This window comes from Bubalus kerabau, chromosome 1, assembly GCF_029407905.1.
Source record: "Bubalus kerabau isolate K-KA32 ecotype Philippines breed swamp buffalo chromosome 1, PCC_UOA_SB_1v2, whole genome shotgun sequence".
Taxonomy (NCBI): Eukaryota; Metazoa; Chordata; class Mammalia; order Artiodactyla; family Bovidae; genus Bubalus; species Bubalus kerabau.
This window is the reverse complement of record NC_073624.1, coordinates 208,551,746-208,578,259: the sequence shown is the minus strand read 5'-3', so window position 1 is coordinate 208,578,259 and position 26,514 is coordinate 208,551,746. Positions and strand designations below refer to the sequence as shown.

General features: G+C 40.4%; 1 protein-coding gene across 3 annotated transcripts; it reads left to right on the top strand.

Annotated features, from left to right (window-relative positions):
* Nucleotides 1-25,601, top strand: ZNF354A (zinc finger protein 354A). 3 transcript variants are annotated; one of them, XM_055551793.1, is made up of 5 exons: nt 2-221; nt 1,210-1,297; nt 5,971-6,097; nt 7,057-7,152; nt 23,500-25,601. In XM_055551793.1, the coding sequence occupies exons 2-5, from the start codon at nt 1,265-1,267 to the stop codon at nt 25,062-25,064; spliced, it is 1,821 nt and encodes a 606-aa protein (XP_055407768.1). In that variant the 5' UTR covers nt 2-221; nt 1,210-1,264; the 3' UTR covers nt 25,065-25,601. The 3 variants fall into 3 exon arrangements, with proteins under 3 accessions (XP_055407778.1, XP_055407786.1, XP_055407768.1); XM_055551803.1 differs by lacking the exon at nt 7,057-7,152 and having other exon boundaries at nt 1-221; XM_055551811.1 differs by lacking the exons at nt 5,971-6,097; nt 7,057-7,152 and having other exon boundaries at nt 1-221.
* Nucleotides 25,602-26,514: the final 913 nt, after the last annotated feature.

Genomic DNA, 26,514 nt, shown 5'->3' with positions numbered 1-26,514 from the left:
CGTGAACTACATTTCCCAGAGGGGTATAGCGACAGTCCCTGCCCCGCCCCTCCTGTACCTACTTGGGGTGCCCAGCTTTTGCAGCTGGCGTGAGCAGCCACCCGACCTGAGGTTGGCCCAGGCAGCACCTCGGGCGAGTCCAGACCCCAAGCTGCTGTCAGGCTGTGGCAGTTCCGGAGCCTCCCGCCTGCAGCCCACGGAACCCCAGAGGCCTAGGCGAGGTGAGCGGCGGAGGGTAGGCGGGATGCGGGAGGGAAGACCCGGCCTCGGGAGGATGCGTCGGGGCGCGGGACACAGGCCCAGCAGGAGCAAGCTGGGCCTTTGTGGGCGCCAGCGGGCCGAGGGCCGGGCATCCGGGCTCTGTCCTCCTGACGCCACCGCCTCCCACAGACGTGCCCTGAACGCCACAAGTCGGACACTTCCTCTCTTTTGGCCGGGCTCAGCCATCCTCCTGCTTCCTCCAGATAGGTTCCCCTCGCGGTACCTTCCCGGCTTCTTCCGGCGTTTGAATTGCTCTGGGCCGGCAGTGAACGTGAGAAAATAATTTCCTTCCCCTACCATCGCCGCTGCTCTCCCTAGAGACAGGCTTGTTTTGCCTGAGAAGTGAATCGCCGGCTTCCCCCAGTGGCAGAATCAGGACTGGAATCCAGGTCTCTGGTTGTCTGTACCTCGTTTCTCAAGACAGCAGCCTCCTCCGCCATAGGAGAACTGATGCTTTCCCTTTCCAAAGCAGTTTTCTCTAAAAATCTGGAAATTATTTCCTTGCAAGGAGGAGGACGAGTTGGGTGGGAAGACTCGAAGTGCAGAAAAGTTGTCACATATGCACGCACGGAGTTTAGAGCAGATGCCAGCCTCCCTGGCAAGTTGTTCCCACTCTGCCCTCAGTTTCCTGATCTGTAAAATGGGAGCTGACAGTGTCAACCGTGCTCAGTAATGCAGGTAGTGCCTGGCACTTCATGAGGCTCAAGGAGTTGCTGCTGCTGCTGATTGAGTCCTAGGACGTTTTTCACGGAGCCAGGGAAAGAGCTGGGCTTGGAACAGGATGACCCAGCTCCTCTGTCTGGTCCTGTCTACCCCTGGCTGCTTCTGACTTCCTTCTCTGAGGACACTTGGCATCATTCTCAGGGAGTGTAAATGATTCAGAGCTGCTGATTCAGAGGGGTGGAAAACAGAAGGGGCTTCCTCCTGGCTCGCTTTGTCTTCCCTCAGATCTGGCTTCTGGAGACTTCACCCATCCTCAGGGGACACTGCCCAGAAAGAAGATATGGCTACTGAACAGAGGGAAGCAAGGTCTCAGGTGAGTTGTCATCTCAAGTCTTAGGGACAGGTGGGGTTTTTAACCCTCAAAGTAAAATTCTCTACCCAATACAGTTTTCGCCAGGATTTGGAGCTCAAGTCCTTTTCTCTTGAAAGAACTCTTACAACTGGTCCACCATGGTGGATGATGGGTTCTGTAGAGAATATTTGCCTTCCCCCTCCCCACCCCACCCTTCCCCATCGATGTCTGCTGCTGCTGCTAAGTCGCTTCAGTCGTGTCCGACTCTGTGCAGCCCCATAGACAGCAGCCCACTAGGCTCCTCTGTCCCTGGGATTCTCCAAGCAAGAATACTGGAGTAGGTTGCCATTTCCTTCTCCAATGCATGAAAGTGAAAAGTGAAAGTGAAGTCACTCAGTCGTGCCCGACTCTTAGCGACCCCATGGACTGGAGCCTACCAGGCTCCTCCATCCATGGGATTTTCCAGGCAAGAGTACTGGAGTGGGGTGCCATTGCCTTCTCCGCATCCATGTCTAGTGTTTCTCTTTTTTTTTTTTTTCCCCTAATAGGTGCGCTTTTAGTCATTAACCTCAGTTTACTATATGATTACTGGTTTGAGAAGTAAGATACCACATGTTTTATACCACTTGGGGTCAGAACAAACAAACACACACTCTTGACAGAGTTCCTTTCTGATATACTCCCTTTGTTCATTCATATCCCCCTCCCTACCCTTAGCCAGAATGGTTTTCTTTTTCTTTTTCTTTCCACCTCTGAGAATCCTCATGATACTTTCCAAGGCTTTGCCCAGTCCATAGTTTTTAGTTTTTTCTCCTTCTTAACCTGGATCATGCAGCTTGTTTCCATCACTGTCTTGAAAACTGATCTTGACCTGCCATTTCATCTTTATGCTGTGAAAATGAGAGTGGGACCCCATCCAGGTGAGCCAGTGTGCAAAATAAAGGATAACCATGTTGGAGGGGACATAGATGGAGTAGTCTCTTGACTCCAAGAGTAGAGAGAAGACTCCTCAGGAAGCAGCAGTGAGAGTTCCATAGGATATTGGTAGTGGAACGCAGGGTATACAGTGATTATGAGTGGTTCTTTTGAGCTGTATGGCCAGGTTTGTGCCCATCTTCTCTGTTGCTGTTAATGTGCCTCAGTTTCTTCACCTGTGAAAAGAAAACAACAACCATACCTACCTCCTAGCATAGATGAGAGGATCCTGGGAGTTAGTGCGTGGAAAAAGTTTTGATCAGGGCCAGGCACATAATAGATGTTCAGTATGTGATGGTTGGGAGAAGGCAATGGCACCCCACTCCAGTACTCTTGCCTGGAAAATCCCATGGACGGAGGAGCCTGGTAGGCTCCAGTCCATGGGGTCGCGAAGAGTTGGACACAACTGAGCAACTTCACTTTCACTTTTCACTTTCATGCATTGGAGAAGGAAATGGCACCCCACTCCAGTGTTCTTGCCTGGAGAATCCCAGGGATGGGGGAGCCTGGTGGGCTGCCGTCTATGGGGTCACACAGAGTTGGACATGACTGAAGTGACTCAGCAGCAGCAGCAGCATGTGATGGTTGTGGTGGCTGAAGATATTAATATAATATATGATACTATTATTGTTGGTACATAGAAATGACTGTACAGTGTCCTTCCTCATCTAACCATAATAGATAATGTTGCTAGGGAATATCCCAAGGGCTTTAGCTTTATTCTCACTGTTATAGCAAAGTAGAAGTTATTACCCCCATTTTAGACTTGCCACTGAGGCTCAACGAAGTCAGGTAATCTGAAATCAAACCCAGGTTCTAAGTTCATGTTGGTTATTGTCCAGTCATTCCTCTTGTACCTCTTTTCAGAACACAGGGCAAGCCTAACCCCCAAGTTACCAGAGCTGTCTGCAATGGGATATTGTATATTTTCTGGACCCATGAAATGTGGTGGTTGATCTTTTGCAGCTATGGCTAGGACCTGCCTTTGCACATTTGGGTTACTTTCTTCTAAGGCTTTCACATTCCATTCCAGCAGAGCCAAGCTGCTCTCTTGCCCCAGATCTTCTCTGTCCATATGTACGAGTCCTATATGACATTTCTCCCTAACCTCATCTGCTGCCCGTACATCAGTACTGCGTGGACTTGTGTATAAAACTCAGTGACAGGACATTTAAGACCAGAGAAAGAGTATACCCACCAAGTGCTGGGTTAAAAGAAAACTTCAGTTACTGTCTTGTCTCTGCCATGGATAAAGTATGTGCCCTGGATCTTATGTTCCTCATCTCTAAAATGAGGATTAAACTAGGAAATGGTATATAGTCTTGTCCAGCAACACTTTTTTCTTTCATTGCTCAAATTATTCATGCATTTTTCCCTGTCTGCCAATTGGATTGTTATTTCTTTTGAGGGCAAAGATCATTTCTTGTATCCCTCCCCTGTGCCAATAAATTATCTTATTATATGGCACTGCATGTTAATGTTTAAAAATTCAGAAAATAAAAAATACATACATAAAAAAGAAAGTAAAATCACTCTTACCCCAACATCCCCTGGACAAAATAATGGTCATTCCTTTGGTATGCAGCCTTCAGAATAATTTTCTATGTACCTTTATTTATTCATTATTTATTTATGTACATATGTATGTGTGTATTTTTCTTTTCTTTGCATTGTTCACTTAAGAAGACTTTCTTTTCTCTCCTTGCTGTTCTCTGGACTTCTGCATTCAGTTGGGTATATTTTTCCCGTTCTCCTTTGCCTTTCACTTCTTTTCTCAGATTTGTAAGGCCTCCTCAGACAACCACTTTGCCTTCTTGCATTTCTTTTTCTTGGGCATGGTTTTAGTCGCCACCTTCTGTACAATGTTATGAACCTCCGTCCATAGTTCTTCAGGCACTGTCTACCAGATCTAATCTCTTTTAATTTTTCATTGTGGTAATATATACATAAGATTAAATTTACCACTTTAACCACTTTTGAGTATATAATTCATTGACATTAAATACATTCACATTGTTGCGTACATCATTACTGTTTATCTTCACTGTATGGATTATCTCATGTATTTCTTAACCCTGTTAGATAGGCGTTGAGAGGAAGTTTTGCAGAGTGGTTAAGTATGAAGCCTTGGATGTTCCCTGGATTGGAATTCTGTCTCTACCACTGACCAGCTGTGATATTGTGACTTATAATATGAAGGATATATTTGGTCTTTGTCCTTGTTTCTGGCAAATAATTTCCAAAACCCTTGTGATTTCCTAAGTGATTAGTAATAAATGATTTTTATCCTTGAAATTACTTCAGAGCAATGAAGGCAAAATGGATGTACTTTGTTATTCATAACAAGCCCTTTCATCACACCAGAGTTAATGAGGTGACTTTTGGACCCCACCTAAAGATGGGGACTAATTGCTAGGGAACCTTGATTAAAGGGTTGGAACTTTCAGTCCTGCCTCCCTATACCCACCACCACCCTAGGAGATGAAAGTTGAATCAGTTGCTAATGGTCAATTATTTAATCACTCATGCCTATGTAATGAACCTTCATGAAAATCCAAAAGGGTTCAGAGTTCTTCCAGGTTGGTGAACATTTAAAGAGTCAGAGAGAATGGCAAGTCCATGGTACACCCCCTCCCTGTCCATCTCTTTCATCTGCCAGTTCCTGAGTTACATTCTTTTTATCATAAACCAGTAATCTAGTAAGTAAATGTTTTCCTGAGTTCTGTGAGCCACTCTGGCAAATTAATCAAACCTTAGGAGAGGGTTGTGGAAACCTCCAATTTATAGCCAGTCAGTCAGAAACACAGGTAACAACCTGGACTTGTGATTGACACTGAAGAGGGGCCAGTGTTGTGGTACTGATCCTTTAACCTGTGGATCTGACACTATCCTCAGTGTCAGAATTGAGTATCATTGTAAGACACCCAGCTGGTGTTGCACAATTGCTTGGTGTATGGAAAACCCTCCACATCTGGTGTCAAAAGTGAAATAGTACTGTATTTAGAGTCGAAGAGACTTACAAGAGTAGTGATGTTTCCTTCATACCAGCTATGTGACTTGGGTAAATTTCTCCTTTGCTTTCTCATGTGTAAAATGGAGACAATTTAGGGTTGCTATGAAGACAAAATAAAGGTTTATACTAAAGATTAATATAAAGCTCTAAGAATAGTACTTGGCCTGAAAAAAGCTTTCAATAAATGATAGCTGTTTTACTTTCCATTGTTACTGTCTTCAAGTTTTAGGGAGCACAAACATAGTGCCTTAAGTTAAGTAAACTAATTCCTCTCAGTGATTATTTCTGTTTCCATTTCTTTGCTGTTACTAGGATGATGATAAACATCCTTTTATGTACATTTTTGTTCACTGTTCATTATCAAACAAATACAGTAATTGGAGCATTAAAGAATATCCACATTTTAAAGCTTGTAATGTGTGTTATCAAATTGCCATTAGAAAGATTATTCTAAATGACCTTCCCACTAATGGCATTAATAGTTCCACACATCTTTTGTAGTGGTTAACAGGGCCTGGTTCATACTTCATGCTGCTCAGTATATATTTGTCACAGGTCAATTGTTCATTAAACAAATGATCTGGAAGTTTCACAACCCAGAATAGTATAGAAGCATTTCATGGTAGCCCATCTACTACCCACTGCCACCTTTTTCACCCTGTGTGATGGGTGGTCCTGGCTGAGCTGGGATGGCTTGTCTCTACAGGTGTCAGTGACGTTCGAAGATGTGGCTGTGCTCTTTACACGGGATGAGTGGAAAAAGCTGGCTCCTCCTCAGAGAAACTTGTACCAAGATGTGATGCTGGAGAACTATAGTAATCTTGTCTCCTTGGGTAAGGAAATTTCCCCTGTAGATACAGAATTCAGAAATCTGGATACCTCAGTACCTGATTCCCTGGATAAAAGCCCTGGGTCATTTAAAAACTTTATCTGAGGTGTTTTTTTTTTTGTTTGTTTTTTGTTTTTTGTTTTTTTTTTTGCCTTAGCACTGTACAAATTGGATCTCCATAAATAAATCCGAAAAACTTTTTCCCCCTCACAGGCATGGAATTGCCCCATGGATGGGACAGTCTACAGAGCTGCACATTAGAAATTCCCTCATTGTAGGCACTTCCCTCGTTTTCCCTCTGAGACTGAGCTATGATGTGTTTGCTCATCTCTTAACAGAGCATCCCTCAACCCTCTTCTTTGACCCAACACTTGCTTTTCTCAATTCTCTTTTACAGGGGTCAGCAAACTTTTTCTTTAAAGGGCCAGGGAGTAAGTATTTTAGATTTTGTGGGCCATATATGGTCTCTGTAACATATTCTTTTTTTTTCAACCATTCTTTGCTCAAGAGTCATACATAAACAGATGGTAGTCTAGATTTGGCATATGAGACCCATAGTTTGCTGACCGCTGCCATCTTTCAAAGGGATCAGATAGTGTTTTCTCATTTTAGACAAGCTTCTTGATACATAATCCTTTCCATAGATACCTGTTACAAATGTTAATTTAGTCTGTATGTATAACAATTCATTTAACAGTGTATGCATATTCCCTCTTGTATAGAAAACTGTTTTTGCCTATTAATCAAGGCTGTACATTTATCATGCCTCACTGACATACAACTAAATGTTGCATTGTCCCTTGCCTTTACCCTAACATACCCGCTCACATCGTGGGGTCACAACTTAAACACCCCACAGAAGTTCTTTGTATCATCCTTTGAGTTTTCTACTCAGATTTCAGATTCTTCTTTGCATCAAGGCAAAATCAAGTCTTTTTGTTTTCTTTTTTGCTCTATGAGCAGGACTCCTATTTCCCAAACCCAAAGTGATCTCCCTGTTGCAGCAAGGAGAAGATCCCTGGAAGGTAGAGAAAGAAAGCCCTGGAGGCTCCTCTCTAGGTGAGTGGGTGGGGAATCTCTGCAGGCAGCAGTCTGGTAAATGAGTGGGTTTGTGACTTGAAGATGTTGGTCAGGGAAGTTTTTCTGGCTTCTCAGTGCTCAAGAAGTGGTAGAGAAGGGATGCTAAGGCCCCCATTTGCAAGCTTCCTCTGTTTCTCTGATACTTCACAGGTGAATCTCTCAGGATCTTTTTTCTTATTCTTTCCTGTTGTTTCAGAGGAGAGCCGCATTTTCAGGTATTCATTCAGCAAGCTTAGTGTATTGAAGGAACTGCAGCAGATTCATTCTGACTGAAGCCCAGGGTCATGGGAAAAGAAAGAGATGAGGAAGGAAATAGATTAGAAAGCCAGGTGGGGGCCACACTATGAAGCGCTTTGGTTCAGTTCTTAGGGATGGGAGCTGTCCATGGTTGACTGGAAAAAATTCAAGGATTTTAAACTGAAGAATTATATGGTCCTTCATATTCTAGAAAAAATGGCCTCAGTCTGAGACACTATAGATAACCTTCGGTAAAATCATACCTAAAGACGCTGAGCACACCTACACTGGCAGATAACACCACAGTCATAGAGCAAGAGCACTGGTGGAGGCAGAGCTCCAAGGCATGTAAGGGACTAAAAAGCGCATTATGGAGCATGATTATGACATGTCACCATTTATGTCTAGGGAAACTTACATGTATGTTTGTCTGTATGCATACTAGGTGTCTAAGTCCTGAGAGAAAAGTCAGGGACACCTAACCTGGTAACTAGTTCCATCTGGATTAGGGTTGAGAATGGACATGATGAAAAGTGACTTTATTTACATGTAATATAATTAAAATTTTCACAGACAATATATTAATTAAGTCCTTATTTTGTAATTTTAATTTAATAAGAATGGTCACTTCAGAAACATTGTTGGGCTTAGATTTGAAGTGAGGAAAAACTAGAGGTGGGAACCTTCTGGAGATTATTGCATAATGTAGGCAAGACATTACCTAGAAGGCACATGCAGTGGGTTCAGGAGGAAAAAATAGGGGGCCCTTTTTTAACGGTATAGGGCAAGTTTGGTATGGGATGGGTTTCATTTGAGATGTGAGCAAAATACAGGTACAGGTTACCGGTAAACAGCTGTAGAAGAATTTATGGGTTGGAACTGAATAGGGAGGTCAGGGAGGCGTTAGTGCAAAGGTGGCATTTGAAGCCTTGAACTGTGCAGGTAAAGGAATAGAGGAGCAGACAAGAGTCCTAGGAAACCTCAGTGTTTATGAGATGGGTTAAGAAGGAAGAATCTGTGATTGAGCCTGAGAAGAAGTCACCAGCAGATGGACTGCAGGACAGGCTATATCCATCCCTAAAGCCCACACACCTTTAGAACACTTTCTTCCTAAAGTGAGATTGTACAAGATGAGATCTTTTGAGCTAGAAACCACACTTGTCTTTGTTTATATCTTTTAACTGTCATTTGGGAGAAATACACTAATTTTGTGGGAATTTCTGGAGACCACCACAGAGTAAACAGAGAATTCAGGCAGCAAGGAACCAGTGGAGAGTTAGGAAGGATATCAGTCCCACTGTGAGGTGTGGGCTGAGTCTGGCATGAAAGATCAGATTAAGAAAAGGAAGAATTGTTCCCTTTCCCTTCACCTCAGGAGACTCTGATCCATGAGGAGTCCCCCTTCCTGAGTGAAGTATTAGTTGGATTAAACTGAATAGAAAGTATGACTGGAGTCCAAAGCTGTCCAGAGAGACCCCAAGGCCACCTGGCAGAGATGTGGAGTCCTTCTCAGGTTTGGGATGTTGCAGGAAAACTCTGAGTGGGTGTCTGGAGGAAGTAAAGACGTCAGAGCCAACCAGTGTGTGCGTTTCTCTTGATGCAATGAACTTCCTCTCTTTGGTCAAAGGTGGCAGTCAGATGGGGTGTCCTGGGAGTGCTGGCATGTGTCGCATCCCTCCTGCACCCCTGGTGAATCCCTCATCTTCCTGGGCTAAAGTACCCTCAGAACAATTTCCTTTCAAGAGGAACTCACTTCCCTGTGAGCTCAGGTTAAGGACCTGGATGTTCTTGGAACACTTCGATTATTAACTCTAGACCAGAGCCAAAAACCAACCCTTTGAACAACCAGTGACAGAAAAGCTTATGCTTCCAAGGTAGGACTCCTAGGATCTCTGCTGCTGCTGCTGCTGCTAAGTCGCTTCAGTCATGTCCGACTCTGTGTGACCCCATAGACGGCAGCCCACCAGGCTCCCCCGTCCCTGGGATTCTCTAGGCAAGAACACTAGAGTGGGTTACCATTTCCTTCTCCAGTGCATGAAAGTGAAAAGTGAAAATGAAGTCGCTCAGTTGTTTCCGACCCTCAGCGACCCCATGGACTGGAGCCTACCAGGCTCCTCCATCCATGGGATTTTCCAGGCACGAGTACTGGAGTGGGGTGCCATTGCCTTCTCCACCTAGGATCTCTAGTTGCCTCCAAATATGTTTTTTAAAATATTATTTTCACTTCAAAACTACTCATAAATAGGAAAAACAAACAAAAAGGGAAAAAAAACTGTCATCCTTGGATCCATATGTTTTATATTGAGAGATAGGAGGGAATGGCTCAAAAGGTACACATCTCATCTGAGTCTCTTACTTAAGAAATGAGTCCAAAGTCTATAATCAGTTTTCTGAAATATTATGTATATGTGTGTATGTGTGTATAATAGTTTAGCCACTCAGTCATGTCTGACTCTTTGACTTCATGGTCTGCAGCATACCAGGCTCCTCTGTCCTGCACTATCTCCCACAGTTTGTTCAAACTCATGTCCATTGAGTCAGTGATGCCATCCAACCATCTCATCCTCTGCCATCGCCTTCTCCTATGCCTTCGATCTTTCCCAGCATCAGGGTCTTTTCCATTAAGTCGGCTCTTTGCATCAGGTGGATATTGGAGCTTCAGCTTCAGTATCGGTCCTTCCAGTGAATATTCAGGGTTGATTTCCCTTAGGATTGACTAGTTTGATCTCCTTGCTGTCCAAGGGACTCTCAAGAGTTTTCTCCAACACCACAGTTTGAAAGCATCGATTCTTTGGCACTCAGCCTTCTTTATGGTCCAACTCTCACATCCATACATGACTACTGGAAAAACTGTAGCTTTGACTATACGGGCTACACTGTCTAGATTTGTCATAGCTTTCCTTTCAGGGAGCAGTCTCATTAGATTGTTGCTATAGTACACAGTGGTATATATATATACACACACATACAGGAATAATGTGATTAAATCAACTTGAACATCTCATGAGTTTGGTTTACACCCAATGTAAAAATATTCTTTAATTCAAAAATTTAAAAACCCAATGATGATCTGGGTAAACAATTCCCTCCAATGAGAAAGTGCTTTTCTTTGTTTTTTTTTTCTCTTCCTTTGTTGTATTTATGCAAGAATTCAGGGCAGATTGAACCTGGCCAGATGGTCAGCTGAGCAGTCATTTGTGGGCTGCCTTCAACTTGTTTTGAAGGCAGCAACTTCGATTTGTTGGGGCTGCATCTGCACAGAGATTAGGGGTCTTTTTCTAATTTGCAGAGAAGTGCTGTAGAGGATATAGCAGCAGTCTAATTAAAGAGCATGCAGTGGTTTTAAACAGTGGATTCCTTACAAGGTGAAAGTGTGTTTAATATGTTTAAGTTAGTCTTGTTCTTGTCCCCTGCCCTCACCTCCTGCCACCAATATCTTTTTTCCTTGTAGCTGCTAGAATGGTTTATTTAAAATGTAGATCAGGTTATCTTACTGTCATGCCCAAAGCCTCTTGTGGCTTCTGTCACATAGAACACAATATAAAGCCCCCAGCATGGCCCTCAGAGGCCTTTGTGGTCTGGTTCTGGCTACCTTTTCACCTTCATCTCTTTCCTCTCTGCCCTGTATTGGAGAACTCTAATCACCCTGGTCTCTTTGTAGTTTGTCAGGCAGGCCAAACAGGCTCCCATGTAAGGGCCTCTGCACTTGCTTTTTCCTCTCCTGGACCATTTTTCTTCCTGGCAGCCAGGAGCCCATGTGACTCACTTCCTTGTACTATATAGGTTTCAGCTCAGTTTGCACTTTATCAATTAGTCACAGCTCATCTGAACATGGTCTTTTATCCTCCACATTCTTTTTTCCTTCACCATACTTTATTTTCTCTGAGTACTCCTCACTGCAAAATAGTACATATTTATGTATTATCTGCTATTACTCTGGACTGTAAGTTCCTTATGCTGGATTGTAAGTTCCCTTATGCTGGATTGTCTGTTTATTTATTCCCATCTCCTCAGTACTTAAAGTAGTGCTTGGTTAGAGTCAGCTTCCAGCTGGTGAATCCATGAATGACTTGGTTAGGTAGTGGTGACAGAGCTAGAAAAAAGGGAACCGATTTCAGAGGTATTTGGCAGATAAAAGCAGCAGGACTTAGAGATGGATCAGATATGGAAGATAGAAGAGAGGGAGTTGTCAAGGATGCTTCGCTTGGTTTGTGGCCTATTCTGGGAAGGACAGTGATATCATTCACTGAGATAGTGATGCTAGGAGATCAAATTTGGGGGTTAGTATAAATATGGTTTTAGATGAATTAAATTGAATCATCTTTTGGTTGATCCAGCTATTCAAGTGAAGATGTCAAATAGCCTAGTAGATTTAGAGTTCCATCCCTCATAATATACACTGAGCATTAAATGTGAAGACTCGGTCACTAAAAGATAATTGAAGCAATGCTTGAGTTTGAGTTAACCTGTAGAGTGGATTCAGGGTACAGCAAGAGAAAGAAAGAGAATAGGACTCAATCTAGAGAAACTCTGGCATTTCATGGCTAGGTAGAGAGAAATGAACCTGTAGGGATGATAAAGATAAGGTGTACTATAGAAGGAAACTCAGGAGTCTAGTGTCATTGAAGTCAAGGCTCATAAAGGATGATATCAGTAGAGGTGGGGAAAATTAAATGAATTTGAGACTTATTTAGATGTTAGAAGAAACAAGTCTTGGTAATCGATTAACTGAGGGAGAAGTATGAAGGATGCCTTTTAAAGTTTTGATTCAGAACTGGTGCCATTTATAGAAACAACAGGTGCCATTTATAAGTTATACAGGTTGGAAGGAGGGAATAGTCATAAATTCAGTTTTAGGCATGTTGAATTTGAGCTGTCTTTGAGACATCTAATTGCTGTTTTGAGTAGGATGTTGTATAATTAGGTATGGAGAGTAGAGAAGTCTTGCCTAGAATATGTCTGTAGATGAACCTGGCCTGTGGAAAGGGTACAGAGTAAAAAGAATTAGGGGCCTAGGACTCAACCCTGTGGAACTCCAAGGGTTAAAGATCAGGTAGAGGAAAAGGAGTGCACAAAGGAGACTGAAAAGCTGCAAAGGAAATTGAGGCTGGTGGACCATGAGGAGAATGTGGAGGCGAGCTCAGGCCGAGAACTCCGGCAGCTGCCTACTGTAGCTTAGGCAAAGAACTTCTCAGTGAAAAGGAGGAGTCATTCTTGGCTGCTGCTGAAACGTGAGTTAGGTGAGGACTGAAGAGCACGTCTTGCTTTTTTCACATGGAGGTCATCGTTGCCTTAAAGAGAGTGGTGGTAAGAACAGAAGCCAAAAATGAGCCCATGAGAGGTGCATGAGGAAATGAACACATGTAGGATACTATGGAAGGTGAGATGTGATGAGGAGGCAGCAGCAGCAGCTGGCAGAGCTCTTATATGGAAATATAAATACATATTTCTTTTTTTCCTTTGTCCACTCCAATTATATTATACAGCATACATTATTCTACCCCTTTCACTTTGGTACATATTGAAGCTCTTTGCATGTCAGTTCATAGAGCGCTTTCTCACTCTAAGGAGTAGTTCTATGGTCTTCGGCTGGCTCTCTTCTAGGCAGAAGAGGTGATTTTGATCGTGTGTGGCTTTGGGTAATGTTAACCCAGTTAATCCAACTATCGATCAAAGAAATCTGCTTGAATAAACTGGGTACATTCTCACCAAGAAATTCTTTGCAACTGTGAAAAGGAATGAGGGGAGATCTCTATAAATTCCATTGTGGGATGATAATATTACTAAGTGAGGAAAAATATAGATAGCAAAGAAAAGAGGAGATACCAAAAAAGAAAAAGTATGTATTTGCTTGTATTAAAAAAGAAAAAGATAAAAGCAGATCAATAAAGAACCCAGCTGCCAGTGCAGGAGACACAAATTCCATCCCTGGGTTGGGAAGATCCTCTGGAGGAAGGCATGGCAACCCACTCCAGTATTCTTACCTGGAGAGTCCTATGGACAGAGGAGCCTGATGAGCTACAGTTCATAGGGTTGCAAAGAGTCAGACATGACTGAAGTTACTTAGCACGCACACACGTATCAATAAAAAAGGTTACCTGTAAGGTGAAAGAAGAAAAACAAAAAAGATTAAGAGAATAAGGATAGTATTAAATAAAACTGGAAAAAGTGTTCCATAAATATTAAAAGCAAAATGAAACAAATGACTCTAATAGTATATCATGTCATTGGTTTAGTCACATAGAGAAGAATTATCTCAATTGCCTTTAAATCACAGCAGTTTAAATAAAGATCCTTAGTGGTTTATATCAGTGTTATGATTTATAATTAAAAAAATATATTTGGTGCATGAGTGCTCAGTGTGTCTGAAACCTTATGGACTGCAGCCCACCGGACTCCTCTGTCCATGGAATTTTCCGGGCAAGAATACTAGAGTGGGTTACCTTTTCCTACTCCATGGGATCTCGCCGACCCAGGGATCAAGCCTGCGTCTTCTGCATTGGCAGGAGGATTCTTTACCCCTGAACCTGGGTACAGTTCTTAAAACTGTGGGAAATCCTAGGTGATGAGAGTCCCAAAGTTGTCTTTGTTATGTTAATGATGTTTCTCTTGGACCCTACCTTAGAATGGGATTTGGTTTCCAGGACTAGTCATGTGATGAAAGGGTTGAAACTTTTAGTTCACACCAGGGAGGGGAGGGGGCCTGGAGGTTGAACTAGTTGCCAGTGGCCAATGATTTAATTAATCATGCCCATGTAATGAAGCCTCCATAAAACCCCAAAAGGACAGATTCAGAAAGCTCCTGAGTTGCTGAACATGTGGAGATTTGGGGAGAGTGATTCACTTGGGGAGGGCATAGAAATTCCATGCCCTTTCCCCATACATTGCCCTGTACATCTGTTCCATCTGGTTTTTCTCAAGGTATATCCTCTTATAATTAACTGGTGATCTAGTAAGCAAAAGTGAGTTATGAGCCACTATAGCAAATTAATCAAACCTAAGAAAGGGGTCGTGGGAACCTTTGATTTATAACCAATTGGTCAGAAGTACAGATGATAACCTGGGCTTGTGACAGATGTCTGAACGAGGCGGGGGGAAGTCTTAGAGAACTGAGCCCATAACCTGTGGGATATGATACTATCTCTAGGTTTTAGTAGGAAATGGCAACTCACTCCAGTATTCCTGCCTGGGAAATTCCATGGACAGAGAGGAGCCTGCTGGGCTACAGCCCTTGGGGTCACAAAGAGTTGGATATGACTGAGCATGCATACTAGGTATTATAGATAATGTTAGAGTTGAATTGTAGGACACCCAGTTGGGATCCAAGAATTGTTTATTGATGTTTTAACCACCCCTGAGAAGCACATTGGAATTTGAGCGAAGAACATTTACTATCTTACAGGCAAAAATAACTTCAAACAATTATGTTGATTTTGGTGGATATAGTAAAAGTATGTGGTTGTGTTTACAAGTGGAATTCCTATCTTTGAGAAATGTGTTCTGAAATATTGATGAAATGATATAATAGGGCATTAGCATACTTTAGCATACTCTAATGGAAGAGATGTAAGGGAATTATATTGGGTTGGCCAAAAAGTTCATTTGAGCTTTTCCATAACATCTTACAGAAAAACCTGAATGAACTTTTTGGCTTTCTCAGCCTGTTCCAACAAAGTACCACGATTGTGTGGCTTTAAGCAACAGAAATTTATTGTCTCACAGTTTTGTGGGACTATGCTTTCTCTGAAACTCCGGATAGGGTCCTTCCTTGCCTCTCCCTACCTTCTTGTGGTGGGTTGCAGCTGCATCACTCCAGTCTATGCTTCTGTTGTTATTTGGTGTTTCCAGGGGTATTTTGACATGATCTTTCTGTGCTTGCCTGTGTCCAGATTTCCCTATTATAAAGACACCAGTCATATTAGATCCCACACTAATCACCCCATCTTAACTTGATTGAATCTGTGAAGTTACTGTTACCAAATAAGGTCATTTTCTGAGTTACTGGAAATTAGGACTTCAACACATCTTTTTGGTGATATGATTCTACCCATAAAAAGGTAATAAATGTAACAGCATTAGTAATTGTAGATGCTGGCGTGGCCATTCATTGTACAATTCACTCTACTTTTGTACATGTTGAACATTTTCTGTAATACAAAGCTTTAAAAATTAGAATTACAAACAACAAAATTTTTAAAACAGCATTTCTCTTTTTCATGAATATATAAGCATTATGGAATACATTTTCAGATGTGTAGTTCTATCCCATTGTGGTATTATGTTTAATTCTCAGCAAATAACTCCCTCAGTTCTCTGACTGAAAAGTCTTGAGACTTCAAATGCATGTGACATTTTTATAGGAATAATTTTGAATCTGACCACCTGTAGAATAAGGTGGGGAAGGATATAGGTCTGGAAAGTTGACTTGGGTTCAAAGATTTTAATGCTGCCTTTAGCCTTCACACTACCCCATCCATCTAACCTACAGCTAAGCCTTTAAAATCCCATTTTAGACATTTCTTCCCCAAACTTTTGACCACACCTATATGCTTTCCCTGCTTGCACTCACTACTGTCTGAGGGTAGTTTGGATGCTGTTCTAAGCTCACATTTGTATCCATTTCTGTCTTGTGTTTTTGTTGTATAAATTATCACATTGCAATGTGATTGCCTACTCCTTTTTTGTCTCTAATGCAAAAACAGTGAACTCCTTCAAGAAGTTAACTGTTTCTTTTCATTACCAGATCTGAAATGTCTTGTGGATCGTGTACCTAGGATAGAGCCTAACATATTGTAGGTGCTTTTTAAAAATTTGAAGAATGAGTTAAATAAAGCACAATCAATGCTTTTTGAAATAAGAGTTCTATATAGTAAGAAGGTTAAATTTGGTAGGAAGTAATATTGGAAAGGTGAAAAACAGATCAAAGGATTAAATTGAAGGTCAATAGCAATAGTCACTATAGAGTAAGAAGGTCCTGAACTTGGATGTATTAATGATGGTTGTTAGGAACATCTTAGTGATACAATTTAAGGGAATTTGATGACTGACTAGACATGGAATGCAGGAGAGAGAAGGTTCTGAGATGAAACTAAGAATTTATGGCAAAGGAGCTGAGGTTATGATATAATTCAGACCTAGGAAGCACAGAAAGAAAAGTTTGAAAGGAATGCACTGGTTTCAGATTTGGACAAACTGAATTTAAAGAAAAATACACAAATGGAAAATCTAGCAGGCAACTGGAAATACCTCTCTAAAGTGTTTTGAGAGTCAGTATAGTCATTGACATCGGAGGTGTGGGAGTGGATGAAATCATGTGGGAAGAGAAGATTGAAGAGAGATGCACAGAGATTCATAAGCACCAAGGGAAAAGAATCTAGACCTAATGACAGGTTTTAGTTGGGGTGGTAGTCATTGGGAAAATCACCTGGTCTCTAAACTTCTGACCTAAGTTATAGCCTTGTTTATGACATAGCTCAGGCCTAGGCTTGACTCTTGAGAAGAGCAGAAGTTGAACTGCACTTAAGGAGACACATCTGTAGACTTACCAGAAACTTTAAACAGATCATAAAGAACAGTTAGGATGTCCACAATCTAGGACTCATGTCCCCTTCAGCAGGAAACATGAATTTTGGACTAAGGTATTGGCACTTGAGGTAGAGTGAAATGAGTTTCCCGTTATTGGTATGGAACCTTGTAGCTGTAATTACTTCCATTAAAAAATTAAAACTGCCCAAATCTGTTTTTCTATTCTCCTTTAAACAAAACGTTTCAAAAGCATTTCTATACTTGATGTTTCTCCCAGTGTTTCTTCTGTGCACTCCTCCTACTGCTAAGTCACTTCAGTCATGTCCAACTCTGTGCGACCCCATGGACGGCAGCCCACCAGGCTCCCCCATCCCTGGGACTCTCCAGGCAAGAACACTGGAGTGGGTTGCCATTTCCTTCTCCAATGCATGAAAGTGAAAAGTGAAAGTGAAGTCACTCAGTCATGTCCGACTCTTAGCGATCCCATGGACTGCAGCCTACCAGGCTGCTCTGTCCATGGGATTTTCCAGGCAAGAGTACTGGAGTGGGGTGCCATTGCCTTCTCTGCTGTGCACTCCAGTGGGGCTTTATTCCTGTCCCGTGAAAAGTAGTTATTAAATCCCAAATAGTCTCCATCTTGGCACAATCAGTGTTAAGTTTTTAGTTCTTAACACACACAGTCAACTAGCAATTCCAGTTCCGTTAGCAGGTGATAAGAATGCAGTCACCATATACTTCTACCTTCTTTCTCACCTACTTAACTACAGGAACCTCGTAATCTTCCCTGTTCCCTGCTTCTACTTGTGTGTCAACACTGTTCTCTACACAGTAGCCAACTTGAGTGAGAATGTAATGGCCTGTGACTTCCCAGCATACACAGGATAAAATTCCAGAGTCCTTACATCACCTGTTAGGCCTTATATGACTTGCCTCTACCTATTGCTTCAATAGTATTTACCATTTTCTCTCATGCTCAACGTGCTCTAGTAGCCACACAGCCTCTTTGCTGTGTCTCAGAAGTCACCACACTTTGATATTTGCTGTTTCCTTTGCCTAGGAAGCTCTTGCTTCACACATCAGTATGGTTGTCATTTATTTACTTATTATTTGTCACGCCTTCCCCCTCACCCCCCCACACACAAACACAAAACCAAGGTATAAGCTCCTTAAAGACTGAAATTCTTAGTCATCACATTCTCTACATTCCCTAGAACTTTACCTGGCCCATAGTAGGCACTTAATAAGTATTTGGGAATGGAAAGGATGTCTCCAGCATATGCAAAGATAACACACACACACACACACACACAAACAAAAATGTAGGGCTCTGGAAATTGCATGTAGTTCAGCATACCTGGCAAGAAGCCAGGGGAAGGAGATGAGTTCCAAGCTGAGCAAAGGTTAGATCATGACAAACTTTGTTCACCATGTTAAGTACTGTGTACCTTATAAGTTCAAGATAAGTTGGAGGATCTTAAGGAAGTTTGTAGCATGTAAAATGTGAATTTTAGAAAGCTTACTCTGTTACAGTGTGGAGACTGAATTGCCAGAGAGCAAGACTATACAAAAAAATCTTCATGACCCAGATAACCATGATGCTATAATCACTCACCTAGAGCCAGACATCCTGGAATGTGAACTCAAGTGGGCCTTAGGAAGCATCACTACAAACAAAGCTAGTGGATGTGATGGAATCCCAGTTGAGCTATTTCAAATCCTAAAAGATGATGCTGTGAAAGTGCTCCACTCAATATGCCAGCAAATGCAGAAAACTCAGCAGTGGCCAACAAATGTGGAAAACTCAGCAGTGGCCACAGGACTGGAAAAGGGCAGTTTTCATTCCAATCCCTAAGAATGGCAATGCCAAAGAATGTTCACACTACCACATAATTACACTCATCTCACATGCCAGCAAAGTAATGCTCAAAATTCTCCAAGGCAGGCTTCAACAGTATGTGAACCATGAACTTCCAAATGTTCAAGCTGGATTTTAGAAAAGGCAGAGGAACAAGAGATCAAATTGTCAACATCCACTGGATCATCGAAAAAGCAAGAGAGCTCCAGGAAAAACATCTACTTCTTCTTTATTTACTACATCAAAGCCTTTGACTGTGTAGATCACAACAAACTGTGGAAAATTCTTCAAGAGACGGGAATACCAGACCACCTTACCTGCCTCCTGAGAAATCTGTATGCAGGTCAAGATGCAGGTCAACAGTTAGAACCAGACATGAAACAATGGACTGGTTCCAAATTGGGAAAGGAGTACGTCAAGGCTGTATATTGTCACCCTGCTTATTTAACTTAGATGCAGAGTACATCATGCAAAATGCTGGGCTGGATGAAGCACAATCTGGAGTCAAGATTGCCAGGAAAAATCAATAACCTCAGATAAACAGATGACACCACGCTTATGGCAGAAAGTGAAGAAGAATGAAAGTGAAAGAGGAGAATGAAAAAGTTGGTTTAAAACTCAGCATTCTAAAAACTAAGATCATGGCATCCAGTCCCATCACTTCATGGCCAATAGATGGGGAAACAATCGAAACAGTGAGAGACTTCATTTTGGAGGGTTCCAAAACCACTGCAGATGGTGACTGCAGCCAAGAAATTAAAAGATGCTTGCTTCTTCAAGGAAAAGTTGTGACCAACCTAGATAGCATATTAAAAAGCAGAGACTTTTGCTGACAAAGGTCTGTCTGGTCAAAGCCAAGGTTTTTCCAGTAGTCATGTATGGATGTGAGAGTTGGATTATAAAGAAAGCTGAGTGCCAAAGAATCAACGCTTTTGAACTGTGGTGTTGGAGAAGACTCTTGAGAATCCCTTGGACAGCAAGGAGATCCAACCAATCTATCCTAAAGAAAATCAACCTTGAATATTCATTGGAAGGACTGATGCGGAAGCTGAAACTCCAGTACTTTGGCCACCTGATGTGAAGAACTGACTCATTAGAAAAGACCCTGATGCTGGGAAAGATTGAAGGCAGGAGGAGAAGGGGACAACAGAGGATGAGACAGATGGATGGCATCACCAACTCGATGGACATGAGTTTGAGCAAGCTCCAGGAGTTGGTGATGGACAGGGTAACCTGGCGTGCTGCAGTCCATGAAGTCGCAAAGAGTTGGACATGACTGAGCAACTGAACTGACTGAAGTCTAGAAGTGGTGTTGGTTGTTGTTAAGTTGACCAATCGTGTCCAACTCTTTTGCGACCCCCATGCACTGTAGCCTGCCAGGATCCTCTGTCCAAGGGATTTCCTAGGCAAGAATAACTGAAGTGGGTTGCCATTTCCTTCTCCAGAGGATCTTCCCAACCCAGGGATTGAACCCGCATATCCTGTATTGGCAGGCGGACTCTTTACCACTTAGCCACCATAATTAAGATACTATGGTAGAAACATTAAAGCATGAGAAGCAGAGTACCATTTAGGTACCCGAGTCCAGTGCTCAAGAGCTCTAGTAAACTTGTTGGTCATAATACAGCAGTCTTTACATACAGACCTATATAAAGGTGAAAGTGAAGTCGCTCAGTCATGTCCAACTCTTCGCGACCCCATGGACTGTAGCCTACCAGGCTCCTCCGTCCATGGGATTTTCCAGGCAAGAGTACTGGAGTGGTCTGCCATTTCCTTCTCTAAGAGATCTTCCCAACCCAGGGATTGAACTCAGGTCTCCCGCATTGTCGGCAGACGCTTTACCATCTGAGCCACCAGGGAAGTCTAGGTCTCTAACTAAGGCAGGGTCTCTAACTTTACATTATAAATGACAATCCACAATTTTGGAGTCTTTTCCCCAGCACATGTAGCCTGCAACCAACAGGGAAAGTACTCTAGTTTTATGACTGCCTCCCACTCTTCTACCCAAATAATCTTATTGAAAGTTGATATTTAGCAAGATTTAGATGGACAAGGAACTTGGAGGGTATGAACAGAAAATTTTTTAAAAAAACTCTTCTTTCCATAACAGTAAATAGGAAAGATGAGAGAGATTTTGAAGCAGCAGAAAGATTTTGTGATTGGCTAAGTGAAAAGAAGCTATTATTACACTAAATACACACTGTGGGCTTTTCCAGAAGATGTGGTCCCTAATTGAATGAATGATTTATTGATACTTAGTTGTTTTTGTTGTTTTTTAATGAGTGTTATTCTCACTTGCCCTGCATGGCAAATACCAGTGCCTTGGAAAAGAGGAAAAGAAATAGTAAAGATGGGTGCATATAAAATTAGTCAAAGAGAATGTGTAGAGTGAAGGGAAAAAAATCCCAAACTCTAGAGAAAGCAGTTTTTAAAGGGGGAATAGAAGTTACCCATGAAGGAAACTGAGAAGTTAACTCTGGTAGAAGAAAAGAGAAAAGCAGACTATATTATGTTCACCAAGCAGAGACAATCTGTACACAGATTGTGAATGTCAAGTAGAAATGTCAAAATACAGTAAGATGCAGAGGAACCCTTGAAATGGTTACTCTAACCAGGAGAAAATAAATAACTATATGTATACCTGTTCCCCTGGCAAAATTTAATATTCAATTAATTGCATCCTTACCCAATTAAAATTTAACTTAATTCTGTTCTTTACCATGTTATCATGTTAGCCCTTTTTACCTTTTTTATATTTAATCTTTGACTCTTTTGTATGTTGCTTGCATAGCCTCTCTTGCTTGAATCATTAGCAAGGTTACTTTTCTATCTTGCAACCTTTAGTTTCATGCCTACCTGTTGTTACCTCAGTAGATTGATCTAATTCCTTCCTGTTTGAAGTGGCTCTGAAACCCTCTCATTGCTTGTATAATGTACTATCCTGGAGGCAACTGCTACAAGTGTTTGAATTGTGTGTGTGTGTGTGTGTGAAATTAATATATAAGTTATTGAAAGTATTTGACATTGTTCAAAAATTTATATATAACTTGTTGAGGAAGATTAATAAAACATTTTATATGTAATTCAGATGCCATTAGGAGGATCTGTAGGTTAAAAAAGCATGCTAATCTGCTTGCAAAGAATACTTAGGATAGAAAAGGAAAGTGAAATATATTTAGATATAGGTAGATAGATAAGTATAATTACATGTATAGAATATATATATATATATATTTTTTAGTCCTGTGGTGAGTGCCTATAATAAGAGGAATGGACTGTAAACTCACAGTACCCCTGTGTTCACTATTTACAATAGCTCAGACATGGAAGCAACCTAGATGTCCATCAACAGATGAATGGATAAAGAAGTTGTGGTACATATACATAATGAAATACTGCTCAGCCATAAAAGGAATGCATTTGAGTCTGTTCTTATGAGGTGGATGAACCTAGAGCCTATAATACAGAATGAAGTAAATCTGAAAGGAAAAATAAATTTAATATATTAATGCATATATATGCATTATACATTATAATGTGTTAATATATATTAATGTATTAATAATGTATATTAATATATTTTAGTTATTAATAATATATTATTAATATAAATATAATTATAAATATAAATAAATATATATTTAATATATTATATATAATATATTTATATATTAACATACAGTAATTTATAATATATTAATATGTATTAATATATGTTATATGTTGACACATTATTGCATATATTAATATGTATTAATATATTGTTGATATTGATTATATTTTATAATTATTAATTGATAATATATTATTAATATTAATATAATAAGTATATTTATGTGTTGGTGCATTAATATATATTAATAATATATATATGGAATCTAGAAAAATGGTACTATTGAACCTATTTTCAAGGCAAGAAGAGAGATGCAGACATAGAGAACAGACTTTGGACACAGCAGGGGAAGGAGAAGGTGGGACAAATTGAGAGAGTAGCATTAATGTATGTAGATTACCATGTATAAAATAGCCAGTGGGAAGTTGCTGTAGGCACAGGGAGCTCAACCTGGTGCTCTGACAACCTAGAGGAGTGGGATGGGGTAGGAGTTGGAGAAGGGGCTCAAGAGGGAGGGGACATGTGGATACTTACGGCTGATTCATGTTGTTGTATGGCAGAAGCCAACACTATTGTAAAGCAGTTATCCTCCAATTAACAATAAATATTATTTTCTACAAAACAATTAAAAACACTCAGTTAACTTTTGAATGGATTCTGACTGATACAAAGGAATTTGGCATGAGGGAAAAGAGATGAAGACTTTCCAGATTATGAATGATTATACAAGTAAGAGAAATCTCATGAAGATAATTTAAAATTCTGTCATGGGCTTTGGACTCTGATCCCAGACTGCCTTTTCCAATTTATGGCTCCCCTTTTAATCCTTCTTCTCCATTTTCCCATTAACTGATTCTCCTGGTCACTCTTACACTCACAATCTTTAAATGGGTTTGTTTAGTATTTTCTCCACCCTCTTGTTCTCAGCTTGTGTTGGCTTATTTCTCTGTACTGCTTAATTAAAACTCCTAAGTTTTTATTATCTTTTGGCCAGATATTGAGACCTTATTTGAATACCATCAGTATTCAGTCTATACATTTAGTAGCCAAATGCTGTATTACATGAAACATTTTCAGTTTTTTCTTTCCTCTCCAGGATGGAAGAACAGTTATAAAACCACAAAGTCAACTCAAACACAAGATCATTCATTTCAGGAACTGATAATGAAAAGATCCAAAAGGAGTGGACCCTGGGACTTCAAATCAGAAAAACCCTGCAGATATGAAGGCAGATTAGAGAAAAAGCAGGAGAAAAAAGAAAGCGTACAGATAGTTTCAGTCACTCACAAGAAAATCCTCACTATAGAGAGAAAACATAAAAATACTCAATTTGGGCAAAACTTGTGCCCAAAGTCAGTCTTTTTTAGGCAACAGGTGATCCCAAGAGAAAAAGCCCCACCAAAATGTGAAATACAAGGAAACAGCTTCAAACAAAATTTCAGTTTATTTAATCAACAAAAAACCAACACAGCTGGGAAACGTTATAAATGTAGTATGTGTGAGAAAACGTTCATAAATACTTCATCGCTTCGTAAACATGAGAAAAACCACAGTGGAGAGAAATTATTTAAATGTAAAGACTGTTCAAAAGCCTTTAACCAAAGTTCAGCACTTATTCAACATCAAATAACTCATACTGGAGAGAAACCCTATATATGTAAAGAATGTGGGAAAGCCTTCACTCTCAGTACATCCCTTTATAAACACTTAAGAACACATACTGTAGAGAAATCCTATAGGTGTAAAGAATGTGGTAAATCCTTCAGCAGAAGATCAGGCCTTTTTATACATCAAAAAATCCATGCTGGAGAAAACCCCTATAAATATAATCCAGGTAGGAAGGCATCTAGTTGCAGTACATCCCTTCCTGGATGTCAGAGAATTCATTCCAGAAAAAAGTCCTACTTATGTAATGAATGTGGTAATACCTTTAAGTCTAGTTCATCCCTTCGTTATCATCAGAGAATTCACACAGGAGAGAAACCTTTTAAATGTAGTGAGTGTGGGAGAGCCTTCAGTCAGAGTGCATCTCTTATTCAACATGAAAGAATTCACACTGGAGAAAAGCCTTACAGATGTAATGAATGTGGAAAAGGCTTCACTTCTATTTCACGACTTAATAGACACCGAATAATTCATACTGGTGAGAAGTTTTATAATTGTAATGAATGTGGAAAAGCCTTAAGTTCCCACTCAACACTTATTATTCATGAAAGAATTCATACTGGAGAGAAACCCTGTAAATGTAAAGTGTGTGGGAAAGCCTTCAGACAAAGTTCAGCTCTCATTCAACATCAGAGAATGCACACTGGAGAAAGACCCTATAAATGCAATGAGTGTGGAAAAACATTCAGATGTAACTCATCCCTTAGTAATCATCAGAGAATTCACACTGGAGAGAAACCATATCGATGTGAAGAATGTGGCATATCTTTTGGCCAAAGTTCAGCTCTTATTCAACATCGGCGGATTCATACAGGAGAGAAACCCTTCAAATGTAATACATGTGGGAAAACTTTTAGACAAAGCTCATCGCGCATTGCCCATCAGAGAATTCATACTGGAGAGAAACCCTATGAATGTAATACATGCGGGAAACTTTTCAATCACAGGTCATCTCTTACTAATCATTATAAAATTCATATTGAAGAGAACCCCTAGGAAGTAGATTTGCATGTTTTTGAAACCAAAGCTCACCAAAATACATGAGAGTGATATAATAAATGTAATGGATATGAAAAGCCTTTCTGTAGTTTAGTCCTCATTATCGAGTCTAAGGACAAACCTATGAAATGCATAATGAGGAAGCCTGTCAGACAGTTTGTAATAACCTAAAATGAATCCCTGACTGGAGACATTGACTTTGGGCATTTGTAAATTAATTGTTTTCTCTCTACAACAGTGTAGTCTGCTTGTCATATGTAATTGTTATATGCATCTGGGTGATGAGGGGAGATGTGCACTTGATTTCCCATTGAAATAAATGTTAATGCTTTTTAAAATAACTGACATTGTAATAGCATATAACAGATGTGGTCAAAGAAATTATACATTTTTAGAAAAAAGGACCAAATAAAAGATAAAAATGAACTGTAAACTACCTCTCAGTTTCTGGGGATTGTCCTTTTCCTGACTTGCTGTCAAACTTTGTGCATGGATTTCATTTAAAAATAGAAATAAAAGTCTGTTCTCTTCTTCCTTTGTTCTTCTAGTAATTGCTATAAATTGCAAATTTTCTACTCAGAATTTTTACTTTTTTTGCTCTGAATTAATTTATTGTGAAAGTATACTTGTTATATACTGTGAGCTGTCGTCTTAGGGATATTAAATGGAAAAATAAGCAGTTTTCAAAGCTATATAAAGTATTTAATACAATATTGAATTATTAAATGTTTAATATATATGTATTTAATAATATAGATTCTAATTTCACACCAGAAGGGGCTGTCAAAGTAGTTTAATGAATCTAGCATATGTGCCAAAATGTTGAAAGGTACATTGATCACATCATGAAATAGAGTATGTTTTTCCTTCTTGGTGTTCTTTAGTGTCAAAACAATTTCAGGAAAACAAAAGGAATAATTATAAACAACTCAGTGGTTTGTTTTTCTCCTAGCCTTGGGGCAGGTACTGTATTGCACACTGGAAACTTTAAGAAAAAAGTCACAGGCCTTTAAGAAGCTATGAAAGAAGTAAAGGGAATAGAGTTGAGGGACTGTCACATGAGTAAAGCAAATTATGTCAGTGTATACAAGTGTGGTTGTTTTAACAGGCAAATAGATTGTGAAAATATTTTGCAGTGCAAGAACATTGTAGCAATTTGGACATGAAGAAAGAGATTGAACCTAACTAAGGAAACCTGATCACAATAAACTGGAAAATTCTGAAAGAGATGGGAATACCAGACCACCTGACCTGCCTCTTGAGAAACCTATATGCAGGTCAGGAAGCAACAGTTAGAACTGAACATGGAACAACAGACTGGTTCCAAATAGGAAAAGGAGTACATCAAGGCTGTATATTATCACCCTGCTTATTTAACTTATATGCAGAATACATGATGAAAAACGCTGGGCTGGAAGAAGCACAGGCTGGAATCAAGATTGCAGGG